The sequence below is a fragment of the Trachypithecus francoisi genome, unplaced genomic scaffold, assembly GCF_009764315.1.
Source record: "Trachypithecus francoisi isolate TF-2019V2 unplaced genomic scaffold, Tfra_2.0 Lachesis_group21, whole genome shotgun sequence".
In the NCBI taxonomy this organism is placed as follows: domain Eukaryota; kingdom Metazoa; phylum Chordata; class Mammalia; order Primates; family Cercopithecidae; genus Trachypithecus; species Trachypithecus francoisi.
The window spans coordinates 59436958-59456648 of record NW_022681467.1 but is presented as its reverse complement, the minus strand read 5'-3'; the positions used below and the strand labels follow the sequence as shown (position 1 = coordinate 59456648).

The following is a 19691-nucleotide window of genomic DNA, read 5'->3' as shown; positions in this document are numbered from 1 at the left end:
AAGCTGGGTCACTGGGTGCCATCCGGGGTGGTGGCTGGAGGGGCACAGGGCACTGGTTGCAAGAGTCCACTCTGAAACCTGCCCTTCTACCATGGCTGCTCTCCCACGCCTGTGCCCTGCTGCAGCCCAGAGCTGACAAATGCACAGGCATGTCCTTCCAGCACACATTGGCATGGGACCACCCTCCCCACAGGTCATCTGCCAGCTCCTCAGATTCCATGCGTACGAGACAGAGCTCCTGCTTCATATTCCCTCCCATGCTCAGTCCCCATCACGCCCCGTGGGGGAGGGGGGCACCAACACCTGCCCACTGACTTAGCCCACCTTTCTGCAACCTCACATCCACGATACATTCCCTTCTTGTGAGGCCAGGCCCCCTCCATCTCTCTCGGGTCGATAGAACTACCTGGCTCCCACCTCTGGCCCTTCCTACCCTCCTGCTACCCATTCTCTACATTGTGACCCTTCCCGTTTGCTCACACGGCCCAATCACCCCCATCATCCCCTCTGGCCCTGAAGGGAGCTATACTCCTCAGTATCCCACCATGATACCTTCTGTTCCTGATACTTCATGGGGTTTCAGAGGCCACGAGATGCAGACCTACAAGGGGTCATGTCTTGTACCCACTGAGTGTCCCTGGTGGTGAGCTGCAGCACTGGCCGCTCCTCAGCTGAGGACACAGGCGTGGGGAGTGGGCTGTGGCCTGTCCAGCCCTGTCCAGCCCAGGGCACTCCAGAGGGCAGAGTCCCACAGAGGGCGGAGTGCTTTGTGACATGCCACTGTGTGGATGGGCCACAGTGTACCGTTCAGCCACTGAGGGACATCTTGGTTGCTTCCCAAGTTTTGGCAATTTTGAGTAAAGCTGCTGTTAAAAACCCTCATGCAAGTTTTTGTGCGGACATAAGCGTTTAACTGGTTTGGGTAAATACCAAGGAGCGAAACTGCTAGATTGTGTGGTAAGAATGTATTTAGTTTTGTAAGAACTGCTAGGTTGTGTGCTAAGAATGTATTTAGTTTTGTAAGAACTGCTAGTTGTGTGCTAAGAATGTATTAGTTTTGTAAGAACTGCTAGGTTGTGTGCTAAGAATGTATTTAGTTTTGTAAGAACTGCTAGGTTGTGTGCTAAGAATGTATTTAGTTTTGTAAGAACTGCTAGGTTGTGTGCTAAGAATGTATTTAGTTTTGTAAGAACTGCTAGGTTGTGTGCTAAGAATGTATTTAGTTTTGTAAGAACTGCTAGGTTGTGTGCTAAGAATGTATTTAGTTTTGTAAGAACTGCTAGGTTGTGTGGTAAGAATGTATTTAGTTTTGTAAGAACTGCTAGGTTGTGTGGTAAGAATGTATTTAATTTTGTAAGAGCTGCTAGGTTGTGTGCTAAGAATGTATTTAGTTATGTAAGAAACTACTAAAGTGTCTTCTGCCAGTGGAGGCACCACCTCCCACTTGCGCCAGCAATGAATGAGGGTTCCTGTTGCTCCACGTCCTCACCAGCATTTGGCATTGTCAGTGTTTTGGGTTTGGGACATTCTTTATTTTTATTTTTATTTTTTTCAAGATGGAGTCTCACTCTGTCACCCAGGCTGGAATGCAGTGGCAGCATTTCGGCTCACTGCAACCTCTGACGCCCGGGTTCAAGTGATTCTCCTGCCTCATTCATCCTCCCGAGTAGCTGGGATTACAGGTGCGTGCCACCATGCCTGGCTAATTTTTGTATTTTTAGTAGAGATGGGGTTTCTCCATGTTGGCCAGACTGGTCTCGAACTTCTGACCTCAGGTGATCCCCCTGCCTCGGCCTCCCAAAGTGCTGGGATTATAGGTGTGAGCTACTACGCCCGGCCGAGAGCCAATCTTTCATCCCACCCCAGACTCCTGAGTGTGACTCTATTTCTGGACTCTCTGTTCTGCCCTGGACCTGCGCATCCACACCGGGTTCAGTGACTGTGCAGTGCGTTGTGTGTTTAGTAAGTCGTGCCAGCACCTGCTGTGACTCCTTTTTAGTAATCATCCTGGGTTGGGCATCAGGACACGCCTGTAATCCTGGCACTCAAGGAGGCCAAGGTGGGTGGTTTGCTTGAGTCCAGGAGTTCAACAGCAGCCTGGGCAGCATTGAGAAACCCCATCTCTGAAAAACATAGAAAAAACTCCAAAATAGCTAACTGTGGTGGTGTGCACCTGTAGTCCCAGCTACTCAGGAGGCTGAGGTGGGAAGACTGCTTGAGTCAGAAGTCGAGGCTGCAGTGAACTGTGATGGCATCACTGCACTCACGCCTGAGCGATGGACTGAGACCCGGTCTCAAAACAAAACAAAACAAAACAAAACAAAACAAAACAAAAACAAAACAAAAAACCAAGTCCTGCCCAGCGTTGCTTGGTGATGTAATAATGCTTTTCCAAATGAACGTGAAAGTCAGCGTATCCACCATGAGATTGCAGGTTCATTTAGGAAGAACTCACATCTTTGTGTGATGTGAAGCGTCTCCATCCAGGAACACAGCGTTCCGCACAAGTTCTTGCAGCGTTCTGTGCACGTGGAGCCTGCTCAGCCCCTGGGGCTGCTGTAGTTGGCGGTTCCGCCCTCTCCGAGAAGCTCGAACGTGATTGGTCTGCGAGAGGCTCCCTGGTGGTTGACGACGTACCCAGCCGACCTCCCGAGGTAGCCGTGAGCCCCCAGCCCGGCCCTCCCCACGAGGTGCTGGCCTTGCATGGCAGCCTTGCTCCCTTCTTTCAGGGGCAGCGTAACTGTCCGTTACCTACTGCTGCAGAACAGATCGCCCCAAAGCTCAGTGGCTTAAAACAACATAGATGTTTATTTTATTTATTTTTTTTTTTGAGACGGAGTCTTGCTCTGTCACCCAGGCTGGAGTGCGGTGGCGCAATCTCGGCTCACTGCAAGCTCCGCCTCCTTGGTTCAAGCAGTTCTGCCTCAGCCTCCCGAGTAGCTGGGACTACAGGTGCCCGCCCCCACCCCTGGCTAACTGGATGTTTATTTTAAACAACATAGACATCTAACAGCTGGGCGTGTTCTAGGTGGGAGGTTAGGCCTCAGGGTCTCCCGAGATGGCAGTAAGGCTGGGGCTGGGACTCGAGCTTCAGGTGGGCTGGAGGCCTCAGCTCTTCCATAGGGCCTCCCCACAGGGCTGACCCAGAGCCAGTCCAGAGAGCAAAGCGCCAGGCGTGCTGACTCTGGGACCCGGCGGCCACTTGGCCATTCCTGCCATATCCTGGTTGGTGACAGAAGGGACTTGGGGTCGGAGCAGCACCAGGGCCACAGGCAGGTCCTGCCGGTCAGGGGACCCAGGCTTCCAGGTCAGCTGAGCCTGGATTTCTCCAAGGGCTGATGGTGGAGTCACCAGGCCCTCCTGCCGTCCAGGGCTGGGAAGGGTCTCACCCCTTCCGCCTGGCACACCACTGGGGCGTCTCTGGTGTGTGAAGGGGCTGGACGGGGCGTGGGGCCCTGGAGGGGTGCGGGAAAGGAGCCTCCACCCCAGCCACCCCCGCCTCCGACGGCACTGGTTTCCACCCCCAGCCAACCCCGCCTCCGACGGCATTGGTTTCCACCCCCAGCCACCCCCGCCTCCGACGGCACTGGTCCTTTAGGGAGGGACGCCCTTCACTCGCTGGCGCTTCCCCGAGGTTCCCTCGCAGTGGGGGCCGAGCTGTCGCTGGAGGCGGGGCAGGGCGGGGCGGGGGGCGGTGAGGTAATTTCCGCGATCGGCGTCAGTGCCCGGGGCAGAATCGAAACTGAGAGCTCCTGGGTAGGCTCGGCAGGCAGGCGGCTCCAGGAGGGTGAGCGCAGGCATCCCAGGGCGGAGGGGCGGGGGCACAGGGGTCCAGGGGCGGCTCCAGGAGGGTGAGCGCAGGGGTCCCAGGGCGGGGGGGTGGGGGCACGGGGGCCCGGGGGCGGCTCCAGGAGGGTGAGCGCAGGGGTCCCAGGACGGGGGGGCAGGGGCACGGGGGTCCAGGGGCAGCTCCAGGAGGGTGAGCACGGGGTCCCAGGGTGGCGGGGCCGGGGGCGCGGGGGTCCGGGAGGGCGAGTGCAGCCGGGGGTGCGGGGTCCCAGGAGCTGCAGACCCAGCCCAGGACAGTGCAGCCCACCCGGGACCGGCGTGCTCCACAGCAAGCCCCAGCCCTCTGGTCTGTGCACCCACTGGAGCGTAGGATTTTGGGGTCTCGGCTCCCGTCCCTTTTGGACGGCAGACTCGGATGTTTTCTCAGAGGGGTCCCCGGGGAGTGCCGGGTTCTCATACTCAAGTCTGCCTCCAGTCTGTTGCTTTTAAACTTCCTCTTCTTGTTGCATCTCAGCTGCAGTGGGGACCCAGGGACCCATCTCTTCCTGGCACCCTGAGCTCTGGTGAGCACAGCACCCTCCTCTCCCTGAGGCCCCTCCCCAGGTGTAGATGTGGGGACCTCTTTTTCTGGGGGCCAGAGGTCACTTAACAGAAAAGGAGGTTCTACATCCTTAGAAGAGTCAGGAACCTGAGGCCCTGGGGTGCACAGGACCCCCGGCTGGGGCAGAGGGGTGCGACTTCCTGGGGGCGGCACTGTGCCAAGGGCTCTGCCCCCTCCAGGGCTCCACAAGCAGCCACCTTGGCTCCTTCTAGGCGGGGCCTGAGACCCTTCAGGAGGGAGGGTCTGGCTGTGTCCGGGTCAGTGAGCCCTGACTCCCTGACAGGACACAGCTGCTGCCAAGGCCTCGGCCTCAGCGTGGGCAGAGTCCCAGCTCCTCGCTTGGTGGAGGGGCCATGCTTCTCAGCTGGGCCTGGAGCAGATGTCTCCTGGCCTCAGTCTCAGTCTCACCTACTCCTTCTGTCGCAGGCTTCAAACCGTGGCCAGCAGTCCTAGTGGACCACGTGGACCCGTGAGCTCAGGAGCCACGGACACTGTCCCGGAGAGCCAAGCTGGTGTTCGAGGTGGCGCCTCCAGGGTCCAGCCTGCTGCCCAACAGCCCCGCGGCCACCAGGGGGCCGTCCCTGGCCCGGCTGTGTGCCCTGGTGGACCTGTGTCTGGGCTGCTCCCGCTGCACCCAGCGGCTCAATGAAAGCACCTACGTCCTCCGCAGGGTGGAGCATGACTGCTCCCACGAGATCCTGCTGGCCCGCTTCAAGCAGGCCACCAAAAGCAAGGTCTGGCGCATGGTGGGCTGCCGGCCCACCTTCCCAAGGCCCTTGTGCTACCAAGTCTGCCGCTATTATAGCCCTGGGCTCGGCTGCCGGCGCCACCGAAACCGGTGCACCTTTGCCCGCAGTCGCGAGGAGGCCCTGGTCTGGACCTTTGAGCGTCAGCACAACCTCCAGCGCATGTGGCTGAAGGCGGAGGTGCAGGGCGGTGGGGCCCAGGGAGGGGCAGGCCGGGCGGCTGATGCCATCCTCACGGAGTTTGGCGGCCGCTTCGAGCTGCTCTGCTCCCTCTGCTTCAGGCGCTGCCCCCCACGTGTCTGTCGCGTGGACCCCCAGGGGCAGTGCCCCGAGCACGGAGCCTGCCCCTCCCTCTTGGCCCATGTGAGCGCCGAGGGCCGCCGCAAGCAACAGTTTGTGACGGTGAGGCCACAGCCCCGGGCCGGCCAGCCTCCCGCCTACTGCAGGTTTGTGGGGCACGGGCAGCCATGCTGGCGTGGGGAGTCCCGCTGCCAGTTCGCACACAGCGCCGTGGAGATGGCTGTGTGGGAGGCCGAGCAGCTGGGTGGTCTCCGGCGGGGGGACCTGCTCACACCCCCTGCCCCTGACAGCGACGGGCGCACGGTCCCCCTCGGCCAGCCCCCTGTGGCCTGGCTGTACTGCCCGGCCTGCTTGGTCACCTGCCACTCTCAGGAGGCCTTCGAGAACCACTGCGCATCCTCGGAACACGCACAGATGGTGGCCTTCGACCAGGCCGTGCCCTGGGAGCACCGTTCCCCACCCCCGGGACTCTCCAAGTTCGAGCTCTGCCCGAAGTAAGGATGCCCGGGGCAGGAGCTTGGGGTGGGGCATGAGCCCACTGTAGGCAGAGCCAGAGGCTCCCAGGTTCAGTGGATGGTGGCCTCCCTGCCACCTGCTGGGGGCTGAAACCACGGTGGCCTCTGAGGACCTGGATAAGGGAGGTTCATGTTTGGGAACTGCTTGAGCCAGGCCTTGTCCTGGGAGCACAGGAGTGGGTGGGACGAATAAAGCCCCTGCTCCCTACAGAGGCCAGTATTGGGCTGAGGGGGTCTCGGCCTTTGAACTCAGCATGGTGGCTGTGCCTCCGCGTAGCCCTGCCGACCTCCCTGTCCCCCAGGCCTGACTTCTGTGAGTATGGGGACGCCTGCACCAAGGCGCACTCGGCACGGGAGCTGCAGGAATGGGTCCAGCGCAGGCGGGCTGTGGAGCTGCGGGGGCAGGCGGCCTGGCAGGATGGGCTGGTGCCCTACCAGGAGCGGCTGCTGGCCGAGTACCAGCGCAGCAGCAGTGAGGTCCTTGTGGTAAGTGGGCCCTGGGAGTGGGTGGGGTGGGGTCCAGGCCTCCTGCTGAAGGCTAGACTTCCACACAGCTGGCAGAGACCCTTGATGGAGTGCTCGTCACCTGCAACCAGCCCCTGATGTACCAGGCCCAGGAGAGGAAGACCCAGTACAGCTGGACGTTTGCCGTCCACTCTGAGGTGAGCAGAGAGCAGCTCCGACTGGGCGGAGGGAGCCCTGGGGAAGTGGTGACCTCAGCCCGGGCACACGTCGAGAGTCTGGGTCATGGAGCTAATACCAAGTCACTGCCACTTAGCGCCTGCATGACCTGCGGCAGGTTCCTTAGCCTCTCTGCCTCAGTCTCCTCACCCACAGAGGGGGGCTGGGAGGGTCCTGCCCTGGTAAGGTTACTCTATAGAGTAGACGGGTTAAAACAAGGATTTGGCCTGGTGCTGAGGCTCATGCCTGTAATCCCAGTACTTTGGGAGGCCAAGGCAGGTGGATCACTTGAGGTCGGGAGTTCGAGACCAGCCTGGCCAATATGGCGAAACTCTGTCTCTACTAAAAATCCAAAAAAAAAAAAAGAAAAAAGAAAAAAAAAGTAGCCAGGCATGGTGGTGGGTTCCTGTAATCCCATCTACTCAGGAGACTGAGGCAGGAGACTCACTTGAACCCGGGAGGCGGAGCTTGCAGTGAGTTGAGATCACACCTCTGCACTCCAGCCTGGCGACAAGAGTGAAACTCCGTCTCAAAAACAGAGACAAAAACAAGGGCTCACCAGGGTCTGGCACCTGGAGAGTGGGTGGTGAGGCCTCAAGCTGCCCACATGGCCCCACGGAACATCCACAGGGGCCCCGGGGAGGTTCAGTGACCCCTGTTTAGCACAGGAGGAAACTGAGGTTGACAGAGGCTGGGTGACCTGCTTGCGTTCCATCCAAGAAGTGGCAGGGCCGGGACCTGAACCCTGCACTTGGGCTACACTGGCCAGGCTGCATCTCAGGAGGGTCAGGGGGAGTCCTGGGCCCCCCTCACCGTCCGGCCTCCTCTCCAGGAGCGCCTGCTACATGTGGCCCTGCTGAAGCAGGAGCCCGGAGCCAACTTCTCCCTGGTGGCTCCCGGCCTCCTGCCGGGCCGGCTCTACGCACGGGGTGAGCGCTTCCGTTTGCCCAGCTCTGCCGCCGACTTCCAGGTGGGAGTGAGTGTGCAGGCCGCCTCCTTTGGCACCTTTGAGCAATGGGTGGTCTTCGACTTTGGCCGCCGGCCGGTGCTGCTGCGGAAGCTGGGGCTGCAGCTGGGCCAGGGGCGTCGCCCAGAACCCTGCAGGAGTCTGGCGCTCGGCCACCCTGAGGAGATGGAGCGCTGGCACACTGGCAACCGCCACGTGGTGCCTGCCGTGGAGCGGACGGCCGAGCAGACAGCCCTGATGGCCAAGTACAAGGACCCTGCCCTGGCCCTAGAGTTTAACCGCAGCGGCCTGGCCTCGGGCCCCATCTCACCAACCAACTATCGGCAAAGGATGCACCAGTTTCTCTATGAGGAGGAGACGGCTCAGCAGCAGCTGGTGGCCAAGTGAGCTGGGGGGCAACGGGAGTGGCTGAGGGTAGCGGGAGCAGCTGGGGCAACGGGAGCGGCTGGGGCAATGGGAGCGGCTGGGGCAACGGGAGCGGATGTGGGCGTGGACTTGGCAGTGGGGCTGGCAGCTGTGGCCCCATGACCCAACCCAGGCCATCCTGCCAGGCTGACCCTGCGGGGCCAGGTGTTCCTGAAGACGGCATTGCAGACGCCAGCGCTGAACATGCTCTTCGCGCCTCCGGGAGCACTGTACGCAGAGGTCCCCATCCCCCTCTCCCTGATGCCAGACACAGACCAGGGCTTCCTGCTGGGCCGGGCGGTCAGCACAGCCCTGGTGGCCCCCGTCCCCGCACCCAACAATGCAGTGTTCGAGGCACGGCTGGAGAAACGGGCCAGCTCGGAGCAGGCGCTGTGGCTGCTGCTTCCCGCCCACTGCTGCTTGGCCCTGGGGCTGCAGCCTGAGGCCCGCCTGGTCCTGGAGGTGCAGTTCCAGATTGACCCAATGACCTTCCGCCTCTGGCACCAGGCAGTGGACACGCTACCTGAGGAGCAGCTGGTGGTGCCTGACCTGCCTGCCTGCGCCCTGCCCAGACCTTGGTCTGTCCCACCCTTGCGGCGTGGCAACCGCAAGCAGGAGCTGGCCGTGGCGCTCATCGCGGGCTGGGGCCCTGGGGATGGGAGGCGTGTCCCCCCACTGCTCATCTATGGCCCCTTTGGCACCGGCAAGACCTACACGCTGGCCATGGCCTCCCTGGAGGTCATCCGGAGGCCTCAAGCCAAGGTGCTCATCTGCACACACACCAACAGGTAAGCCCGAGCCTGGCCTGCCCCCCTCACCTGACGCCCAGCCCAAGCCGACACTGGGCAGGCAGTCAGCCCCTAGGCACCCTGCAGTCCTCTGATTCTGCAGGGACCTCCCTGTAGCCGGCCAGCCTTGGACTTTGGCTTTATCAGACCCAGCTCAGGGCACCCAGGGTGGCCAAGTCTGCTGTCAGGTGAGGAGCTAGGTGCCTCTGCCGGGGCCCTGGCCCAAAGAGAGAGTCACGGGGAAGGCTGCAGCATGGTCCACGCAGCAGTTCCTGGAGATGAACCTTGTATTTGGTTTTTACAGAAACAGATTTTTGTCCTAACCACAAAGTTCCCCTTTGGTTTATGTGGTTTCCTCGGGTCCCTGCCACCAGCAGCTGCCCAGACCGGGGCCTTCCCATCCCTGCACAGTGGAGAGTGGGAGGAAGAGCCTGGGGCAGTGGGGCCATACGTCCCGGGCTGATTTCTGGATTAGGGGTTCTGGGGGCCTGGGAGGCAGGTGTCTGCAGTGTCAGAGGGGCTGCTGGGCTCGCCCAGGTGTTACCCAAAGCCCTCTGTGGCCTCTTGCCCCTCGGACTCCTGAGAGTGGGGACACCAGCATTTGCTGCTCACCTCTGACAGCCAGACAAGGGCTGTGCGCGGGGGCAGCTTGGCTGGGCACACAGTAGGTGCTTTAGCGGACAGCACTGAGGCCCCCAGCAAGAAGCCCATGAACTCCTCCCCCTCACACAGCGCTGCCGACATCTATATCCGGGAGTATTTCCACAGCCATGTCAGCGGCGGCCACCCTGAGGCCACTCCTCTCCGTGTGATGTACACGGACCGGCCACCGAGCCAGACGGACCCCGTCACGCTGCAGTACTGTTGCCTGACCAACGACCACCGGGCTTTCCGCCTGCCCACGTGGGCAGAGCTGGCAAGGCACCGGGTGGTGGTCACCACCACCTCCCAGGCCCGCGAGCTCAGGGTGCCGGTCGGCTTCTTCTCCCACATTCTCCTCGACGAGGCGGCCCAGATGCTGGAGTGTGAGGCCCTCACCCCGCTGGCCTATGCCTCGCACAGCACCCGTCTCGTGCTGGCAGGCGACCACATGCAGGTCACGCCCCGGCTCTTCAGTGTTGCCAGGGCCCGGGCGGCCGAGCACACGCTGCTGCACCGCCTCTTCCTGTACTACCAGCAGGAGACGCACGAGGTGGCACGGCAGAGCCGCCTGGTCTTCCATGAGAACTACCGCTGCACGGAAGCCATCGTCAGCTTCGTCTCCCGGCACTTCTACGTGGCCAAGGGCAACCCCATCCACGCCAGGGGCAAGGTTCCACCCCACCCCCGGCACTACCCACTCATGTTCTGCCACGTGGCGGGCAGCCCAGAGCGGGACATATCCATGACATCCTGGTTGAATCTGGCTGAGATTGCCCAGGCCGTTGAGAAGGTGCAGGAGGTCTACAACACCTGGCCCAGCTGCTGGGGTGGCCGTGAGCAGAGGCACATCTGCGTCGTGTCCCACGGGGCTCAGGTGAGCCCGGCCAGCCCCCGACTGCACCCCTGCTGTGGGAGGGGGAGGCTTGCCGGCTGATGGACGAGCCTTCTGCCTCAGTGACGCCATCTGTAAGAGGGGCTGCAGTATTTGCCTCCCAGGGCTAATGTTGGGCTCGGCCCCTGAGGTGTCTGGAGCTTGGTGGGGGTGCCGTTTCCTGGTCGGGGGTGGCAGAGTCCTCACTGCGTCCGGCGCTCATCCCCGGCCCTGCTGCGTCTTCAGGTCAGTGCGCTGAGGCAGGAGCTGAGGAGGCGGGACCTAGGCCAGGTGTCTGTGGGCAGTTTTGAGATCCTGCCAGGTGGGTGACCAGTGGGGCCAAGTGCTGCCTGCTGCCCCAGGATGCCCCGGGTGGCTTGGCCCACTCCTCAGCCTGGCATCGGCAGGGGTGGGGTTGGTCCCACCGTCCGGTGTGCCCAGCCTGACCGCATGCCCTCTGCAGGGCGGCAGTTCCGGGTGGTGGTGCTCAGCACGGTGCACACCTGCCAGAGCCTGCTCAGGCCCGGGGCACCGGCCCCCGAGTTCTTCACCGACGCCCGCGTGCTCAACACCGTCCTGACCCGCGCCCAGTCCCAGCTGGTGGTAGTGGGGGACGCCGTGGCCCTCTGCTCCTTCGGGGCCTGTGGCAAGCTCTGGGAGAGCTTCATCCGCGAGTGTGTGGAACGGCACAGCGTCTGCCCCGAGGGCCTGTCCATGGAGCAGGTCGAGCAGGGCGTGGCGCAGAGACGGCGCTGGCCCCCTCAAGGCACACGAGCTGGGGCAGTGGTGAACTGGGAGGCTGCCCCAGAGCCAGTAGGGGACCCGGCCAAGGAACCAGCGACTGTGGTGACGGCCACAGTGAAGGCAGAGCCGGGAGATGAGGCTCTGAGCCCAGCCTCTGGTGAAATCACGGCAACCACAGTGCAGACGGAGGCTGCGGCAGCGCCAGCAGGAGACGCAATGAAGGAGGACACGGCGCCCGGGGCCTGCACGGCGGGAGCAGCCGCTGCGGCAGGCGTGGAGTCCACTGAGCCTGAGGATGCAGAGGCTGACTTCTGGCCGTGGGACGGGGAGCTCAATGCTGACGACGCTATCCTGCGGGAGCTTCTGGATGAGAGCCAGAAGGTGATGGTAACCGTCGGGGAGGACGGGCTGCTGGACACCGTCGCCAGGCCAGAGTCCCCGCGGCAGGCCAGGCTGTACGAGAACCTGCCCCCGGCTGCACTGCGGAAGCTGCTGCGTGCGGAGCCAGAGTGGTACCGTCACTGCACCTTCGTGCAGGAGACCTTTGAGCGGGCGTCTGCCATCCCGCTGGACGACGCCTCCTCGGGCCCCATCCAGGTCAGGGGCCGCCTGGACTGTGGGATGGCTTTCACCGGGGATGAGGTGCTGGTACAGCTCCTTTCGGGAGACAGGGCCCCTGAGGGGCGGCTTCGGGGCCGCGTGCTGGGCGTGCTGAAGAGGAGAAGGCACGAGCTGGCGTTTGTGTGCCGCATGGACAGGTGGGACCCGCGCATCATGGTCCCCATCAATGGCTCCGTGACCAAGATCTTTGTGGCCGAGCTGAAGGACCCATCGCAGGTCCCCGTCTACGGCCTCCGGAAGGGCCGGCTGCAGCGTGTGGGGCTTGAGAGGCTCACGGCGGAGGCCCGGCACAGCCGGCTCTTCTGGGTCCACATTGTCCTGTGGCGGCAGGGCTTCTACTACCCGCTGGGCATCGTCCGGGAGGTGCTGCCTGAGGCCAGCACCTGGGAGCAGGGCCTCCGCATCCTTGGCCTGGAGTACAGCTTGAGGGTGCCCCCGTCGGACCTGGCTGCCGTCACCAAGGCACTGCAGAAATACCAAACAGAGCTTGGCCGGGTTGCCGGCCGTCGAGAGGACTGCCGCGCCTTCCTGACCTTCACTGTGGACCCCCAGGGCGCCTGCAACCTCGATGATGCCCTCAGTGTCCGAGACCTGGGTCCCCAGTGCGAGGTGGCTGTGCACATCACTGATGTTGCCAGCTTCGTGCCCAGGGACGGGGTGCTGGACGTGGAGGCCCGAAGGCAGGGTGCTGCGTTCTATGCCCCTGGCAGGGAACCAGTGCCCATGCTGCCTGCCAGCCTCTGCCAGGACATCCTCAGCCTCCTGCCGGGCCGGGACCGCCTGGCCATCTCCCTGTTCCTCACCATGGAGAAAGCCAGTGGCCAGCTGAAGAGCCTGCACTTTGCACCCTCCGTGGTCCGCTCTGACCGCCAGCTGTCCTATGAGGAGGCAGAGCAGGTGATCAGGCAGCACCCAGGTGCCGGCCGTGAGCTGCCAGCCCGCCTGGACTCTGTGGACGCCTGCGTCGTGGCTGCGTGCTACTTCTCTCGGCTGCTGCGCCGGCACCGCCTGCAGTCCGACTGCTTCTATGAGCAGCCGGACGAGGACAGCACCCTGGGCTTCCGCGCGGCCCACATCATGGTGAAGGAGTACATGATTCAGTTTAACAGGCTCGTGGCAGAGTTCCTGGTGGGCAGCGAGCGCACACGGACGGTCACGCCTCTGCGGTGGCAGCCAGCACCCCACAGCCAGCAGCTCAAGGCCCTGTGTGAGAAGCATGGGGCGTGGGTGCCCCTGTCGCTGCACCTCGGCCACCACCTGCGTGGCGGTGGGGGCAGCGCCCCTGACATGCAGCTGCACCTCCTGGCCTCCCTCTGGAAGCAGGTCCAGTTTGCCGCCCGCACTCAGGACTACGAGCAGATGGTGGACTTAGTCACCACGGACGACATGCACCCGTTCCTGGCTCCTGCAAGCCGTGACCTCCGCAAGGCCTTGGAGCGCTCGGCGTTCGGCCGCTGCACCTGGGGCCACCAGCAGCAGGGTGGCCACTACTCGCTGCAGGTGGAATGGTACACATGGGCCACCTCACCCATCCGCAGGTACCTGGACGTGGTGTTGCAGCGGCAGATCCTGCTGGCGCTGGGCCATGGGGGCTCCGCCTACTCTGCCAGGGACATTGATGGGCTCTGCCAGGGCTTCAGCCTCCAGCACGCCCTTGCCCAGAGCTATCAGCGGCGGGCGCACAGCCTGCACCTGGCCGTGCAGCTCAAAGCCCAGCCTCTGGACAAGCTGGGCTTCGCGGTGGATGTGGAGGCAGGCTCCCGCTGCTTCCGGCTGCAATTCCCCAGCAACCGGGAGACGCTGCCCGACCCCTGCTCCGTCCCCTACAGCTCCCTGCAGCTGGCCGAGCACCCCCATGCCCTGGCAGGCCGGCCGGGCCTGCAGCTCCTGTGGCGGCGCCGTGTCTACTCAGTGCAGGGATCCAGCCCGCCCTTGCCACTGCCTGGCACTGTGCTGGACCCACACACCTGGGCCGTGGAGACGGCTCTATGGAAGCAGCTGCTGGCACTGGTGGAGCTGCAGCGCTGGCCAGAGGCGGCTGCTCTCATCCAGGAGAAGGGTGAGGCGTCCCCACGGCGGGGGCTGGTGCAGGTGCAACGGAGCCGCTGTGGCCATTTCCTGGAGGTGGCCCGGGAGCTGGGCAGTGGGGACACCCTGCAGGTGCAGCTCGGCGCCAGCCTGCAGCACGGCTTCCTGGTACCGAGCCCTCAGCTCTGGACCGTGGCATCCGGCTTCAGCCTCTGCCTGGAGCACGTGGAGCGGCCCGGAGACTGCTTCTTGGGCCATGTGTACCGGGCCCCGCGGGACCGCTATCGCGACGTGGATGAGTACGCCTGCGTGTGGGAGCCATTCTGCGCTCTGGAGTCGGCCACTGGTGCGGTTGCCGAGAATGACTCTGTCACGCTTCAGCACCTGAGTGTTTCCTGGGATGTGTCACGGATGCCGCAGGGGCAGCTGCAGGGCGCCTTCCGCCTGGAGGCCGCCTTCCTCGAGGAGAACTGTGTCGACATCAACCTCAGCTGCTGCTACCTCTGCATCCGACTCGAGGGGCTGCCGGCTCCCACGGCCAGCCCTCGCCCCGGGCCCAGCAGCCTCGGCCCTGGCCTGAGTGTCGACCCTGGCACCTACACCTGGGTGGCCCACGGGCAGACAGAGGACTGGGACCAGGAGCGCCGGGCAGACCGGCAGGAGGCTCCCAGACAGGTGCACCTCTTCATCCACCACATGGGCATGGAGAAGGTTCCGGAAGAGGTGCTGAGGCCGGGCACCCTGTTCACCGTTGAGCTGCTGCCTAAGCAGCTTCCTGATCTGTGAGTGGCTTCCACCAACGGAGGCTGGTCTGGGGGACCACCCCTGGCTCCTCACTTCTGGGAGGGGGGTACCTCGTGGGGCAGCAGTCCCTTTCCTGGGAGTCCTGTTGGTTTTCCAGTGTGTGCCTTCACCCCCAGCCGCAAGGAGGAAGCCGTGCGTGGGCTAGAGGAGGCGTCCCCGCTGGTCACCAGCATCGCACTGGGCCAGCCTGTCCCGCAGCCCCTCTGCAGAGGTAGGTCTGCCCCACCCCTCCAGCTTCCCCTCTGACCCCCAACCCCATCCTGCGTGAGTGCTCAGGGAGGCCGCCCGGCTCTCAGTGATCCCCAGCAGGTTCCTGGAGCGGCAGACCTATGACATCCCTGGAGGCCGCCACAAGCTGAACCCTAGCCAGAACAGGGCGGTCAGGGAGGCTCTGGAGAAACCTTTCACAGTCATCCAGGGCCCGCCAGGTACGGCCCACGCAGGCGGAGCTGTGGGTTGCCTTGGGCTGCCTTGGGCCACAGGGACCCCGGGGGTGGGCTACAATCTCCTGTTCTCCGGCTGCAGGTACAGGGAAGACGATCGTGGGCCTCCACATCATATTCTGGTTTCATAAATCAAACCAGGAGCAGGTGCAGCCCGGAGGCTCCCCCGATGGGGAGATGCAGCTAGGGGGTCCCTGCATCTTGTACTGCGGCCCCTCCAACAAGTCGGTGGATGTCCTGGCAGGTGTGCCGGGTTCGGCGGCGGGGGTCTTTGGGGTGCTGGCACGTGGGGCTAGACTCACGTCCCCCTACTGCCCTCAGAACTGCTCCTGAGAAGGATGGAGCTGAAGCCTCTCCGGGTGTACAGCGAGCAGGCCGAGGCCAGCGAGTTCCCAGTGCCGCGCCTGGGCAGCAGGAAGCTGCTCAGGAGGAACCCCCGGGAGGGGAGGCCGAACCAGAGCCTCAGGTGTGCCCGCTGTCTTTGGGGCTTGGGCCGGGTGGGGCCGAGCTGTCCAGCCAGCCCTGTGTAGGTGGGTCTCACTGAACTCTGCCCCTGGGATGGCCCTGCGTGGACAGGGCTCACTGTGTTCTGCCCACCAGGAGCATCACCCTGCACCATCGGATCCGGCAGGCCCCCAACCCGTACTCGTCGGAAATCAAGGCCTTTGACACCCGGCTGCAGAGCGGGGAGCTTTTCTCCAGGGAGGACCTGGTCTTGTAAGTGGCAGGGGCTGGGGGGTGGAGCTACCTGCAGCATGGGGGCCCTGGGGTGACAGGCAGTGTCCCTGTCAGGTACAAGAAGGTCTTGTGGGAGGCTCGGAAGTTCGAGCTGGACCGGCACGAGGTCATCCTCTGCACCTGCTCCTGTGCAGCCTCCGCCAGCCTCAAAACCCTGGATGTGAGGCAGGTCCTTGTTGATGAGGCAGGCATGGCCACGGAACCTGAAACCCTCATCCCCCTGGTGCGGTTCCCACAGGCCGAGAAGGTTGGTGGGGTGGGGTGTGTGGGTAGCACGGGCAGGCATCCCTGGCACAGTCTCGCAACTGAGGCACCCTGTGTGTGCAGACGTGGGCATTGTGTGGGGCTGGGGTCCCTCTGGGTCTAGCGGTGTCAGGGCCAGGCCTCTCTATTCCTCCAGGTGGTTCTTCTCGGAGACCACAAGCAGCTGCGGCCTGTGGTCAAGAATGAGTGGCTGCAAAACCTGGGTCTGGACCGGTCTCTGTTCGAGCGGTACCACGAGGACGCACACATGCTGGACACTCAGTACCGCATGGTGAGCCCGCCCCGCTCAGCCCCCAGCCCACCTGCAGCCCCTGGGGGGGCCACAGCCCCATGTGGCAGCTCTGGCACCTCTGACCAGTGCACATCCTTGCCTGCAGCACGAGGGCATCTGTGCCTTCCCCTCTGTGGCATTCTACAAGAGCAGGCTGAAGACGTGGCAGGGCCTGAAGAGGCCGCCCAGTGTCCTGGGCCACGCTGGCAAGGAGAGCTGCCCTGTCATCTTTGGCCACGTGCAGGGCCACGAGCGGAGCCTGCTGGTGTCCACGGACGAAGGGAATGAGAACTCCAAGGCCAACCTGGAGGAGGTGGCTGAGGTGGTGAGTGTCTGGTGCCTGAGGGTCAGGGAGGGCTTCCTGGAGGAGGGCAGGAGAGGCACCAGGGTCCGCTCCACCTGCCCCCTCGGCCCCTCAGGTCCGTGTCACCAAGCAGCTGACCCTGGGGAGGACCATAGAGCCCCAGGACGTCGCCGTCCTCACGCCCTACAACGCGCAGGCCTCTGAGATCAGCAAGGCCCTTCGACGAGAGGGCATCGCCGGGGTGGCTGTGTGCTCCATCACCAAGAGCCAGGGTGAGGCTGGGGGCTCATGGGTGGGGCCAGGAGGGTGGGCGCAGTGGCCGCAGAGCCTCACCTTCCATCCCGCAGGGAGCGAGTGGCGCTATGTGCTGGTGAGCACCGTCCGCACCTGTGCCAAGAGTGACCTGGACCAGCGGCCCACCAAGAGCTGGCTCAAGAAGTTTCTGGGCTTCGTTGTGGACCCCAACCAAGTGAACGTGGCTGTCACGCGGGCCCAGGAGGGGCTCTGCCTGATCGGTGAGGGCAGGGTTGGGTTATTCCTGGTGGGAACACAGGTGGGGCCAGGGCTGGGCTGGGGAGTCAGGCGCCCAACTCCGCCTGACTCCCGCCTGACCCTGCCTCCTCCCACCTGACTCTGCCTCCTCCCACCTGACTCTGCCTCCCCCCACCTGACCCTGACCCCTCTCACCTGACCCTCTCGCCTGACCCTGACCCCTCTCACCTGACCCTGACTCCGGCCTGACCCTGACCCCTCCCGCCTGACCCTGACTGACTCCCACTGGACCCTGACCCCTCCTGCCTGACCCTGACCTCTCCCGCCTGACCCTGACTCTCACCTGACCCTGACACCTCCCACCTGACCCTGATCCCTCCCACCTGACCATGACCCCTCCCACCTGACCCTGACTCCTCCCACCTGACCCTGAATGACTCCTGCCTGACTCCCACCCTCATAGGAGACCACCTTCTCCTGCGCTGCTGCCCCCTCTGGCGGAGCCTCCTGGACTTCTGTGAGGCTCAGCAGGGCCTCGTGCCTGCCGGCCAGGTGCGCGTCTGCAGGAGGCCAACTATGCCTTCCTGAAGAACCCTCCCCACCCGCAAGCTGCCAGGACTGGGAGGGCAAGTCCGGGGCCCCCCAACCTCCCCACCGCCCTCCACCATCAGCCTGCCTGGGCCAGCCTGCCTCCTGGCCTCAGGGTCTCCCTGGGGCAGGAAGTCGGCAGACTTGGAGGAGGAGGAACGGTGAGGGCCGGTCCCCACACCCCTGCTTCTCCTGGGCATCTGGGGACAGGGACACCTCTCAGGGTGGCCAAAAGGGGCTTCTTTGGGACCAGTGCACGGAAATTCTGCTGTCCCTGGGAAGTCTCAGAACTAGGAAGGAAACCCTATGGAGGCTGCCCTTTGACCTTTGGATGCCACCTGGGATCACTCTGGATGGCGTCTGTGGAGTTCAGGTTTATTCTGTATTTAAATGAACTCAAAGCCAGCATCCTGCCGGGCGTGGTAGCTCACGCCCATAATCCAGCACTTTGGGAAGCCAAGGCAGGGGGATAACCTGAGGTCATGAGTTCGAGACCAGCCTGGCCAACATGGTGAAACCCTGTCTCCACTAAAAATACAAAATTAGCCGGGCGTGGTGGCGGGCACCTGTAATCCCAGCTACTTGGGAGGCTGAGGCATGAGAATCGCTTGAATCCAGGAGGCAGAGGTTGCAGCGAGCTCTGATCGCACCACTGCACTCCAGCCTGGGTGACAGAGTGAGACCCTGTCTCAAAAAAAAAAAAAAACCAGCATCTGTTACTGGAACAGAGACAGCCTAAGCTCAGGACAAGGAGGCCTCCCTGGCAGAGGGGGCCTTTTTCCCACCACCACCACCTGTGTCCTTCAGGGGCTGCTGGAGGGCAGCCCAAAGCCAGGGGCCCACCCCGCCCCACCCTGCCCTCTGAAATGTGAAAAGCCTGCAGTCTTCCCGTGGGCTGCGCGGTGGGCTCGGGGGCGGGGGGTGCTGGGGCGATGCTTCCACCCTGGACTCCGCATTTCGGGACAGCCTGCTCAGCTGCATCTGTTTCTCGAGCGCTGCCACCTCAGAGCAGCTCCGCCCCTCCTGCTGCCTCCAGTCCTGAGGGAGGGGCTTGCCCCACTTTCTACATTCCAATTTTTATATCTTTGAATTATGTGATTAGATATTAATTTAATGATAAAACCACTCTGAAAGCTCTTCTCACTCCTGGGTGTTTTGAGGTCAGCTGGGGGTCAAACGTGGATGGCTACTGTGCTGGGGACGCGGCCGTGGAGGCCGTCGAGGGCCCACTGCAGAGTGCTGGGTGCAGGGGCGTGGGGAGGGCGGTTTTGGGACGCGGCCGTGGAGGCCGTCGAGGGCCCACTGCAGAGTGCTGGGTGCAGGGTCGTGGGGAGGGCGGTTTTGGGACGCGGCCGTGGAGGCCGTCGAGGGCCCACTGCAGAGTGCTGGGTGCAGGGCGTGGGGAGGGCGGCGACACCCCCTGCAGGGCTGGTGGCTTGGGCTGCCTGTTGCCGGGAGGGGAGGGATGGTGCCTGGTGTGGTGAGGACAGGCCTCAGCTCCGGAGCTGCTCTGGTGTCACCAGGCTGGCCAAGTCCAAAGTCCCTGAGGCCACCAGCCTTGACTGTCCTGTTGGTCCCACTTTTGAAGCCGCTCCCCAGGACCCCCTGGCCGCTGTGAGCTGGGGTCCTTCCGCACCTGGCCCATTCGTGGCTGCATCCACAGGGGCTCCCGTGGTCTCCCAGAGCCAGCTCGGGGGTCAGATGGTCATGGGGGCTATGGTCACTGTGGGAAAAGAGGTTCTGGGCGTCTGTGGAGGGAGGGGCAGAGCATGGAGTCTCCAGGACGGTGGCCTCCTTGGTGTGCTGATCGGGCCCTGCCTTGAAGACCACATCTATTCTTGGGCCGTCATGAAATAGACAGTAGTTTGCAATAGCTTGAGAAGTGCCTGCAGAGAGGATGAGAAGGCACCTCTAGCAAAGGGGACTTGGGGACCTCACCAGCCTGCAGCCAGGGAAGGCTTCTTGGAGGAAGGGGCAGCTGCGGTCCTGAAGGTGAGCGGTGTGGGGGAAGCAGAGGCTAGACGCCTAGCAAAAGCAGCTGATCCTGGAGGAGAGAGGGAGCTCGGGGCTGGGAAGGCCCTTGAGGAAC

At 63.2% G+C, this 19691-nt stretch overlaps 1 protein-coding gene across 6 annotated transcripts; it reads left to right on the top strand.

The window, feature by feature from the left end:
- Window positions 1-3673: 3673 nt before the first annotated feature.
- HELZ2 (helicase with zinc finger 2) lies at window positions 3674-18745 on the top strand. 6 transcript variants are annotated; one of them, XR_004431373.1, is made up of 21 exons: window positions 3728-3787; window positions 4304-4352; window positions 4817-5930; window positions 6254-6437; window positions 6506-6613; window positions 7465-7982; window positions 8151-8792; window positions 9525-10308; window positions 10552-10627; window positions 10769-14480; window positions 14619-14713; window positions 14799-14930; window positions 15028-15189; window positions 15267-15411; window positions 15546-15662; window positions 15818-15930; window positions 16084-16218; window positions 16325-16543; window positions 16638-16794; window positions 16870-17037; window positions 17478-17631. XR_004431373.1 is itself a non-coding variant. In XM_033187127.1 (21 exons), the coding sequence occupies exons 3-21, from the start codon at window positions 5134-5136 to the stop codon at window positions 17600-17602; spliced, it is 8469 nt and encodes a 2822-aa protein (XP_033043018.1). In that variant the 5' UTR covers window positions 3728-3787; window positions 4304-4352; window positions 4817-5133; the 3' UTR covers window positions 17603-18745. The 6 variants fall into 6 exon arrangements, 4 of the variants coding, with proteins under 4 accessions (XP_033043019.1, XP_033043018.1, XP_033043021.1 ...); XM_033187127.1 differs by having other exon boundaries at window positions 15738-15930; window positions 17478-18745; XM_033187129.1 differs by lacking the exons at window positions 3728-3787; window positions 4304-4352 and adding exons at window positions 3908-3927; window positions 3964-3979 and having other exon boundaries at window positions 15738-15930; window positions 17478-18745.
- Window positions 18746-19691: the final 946 nt, after the last annotated feature.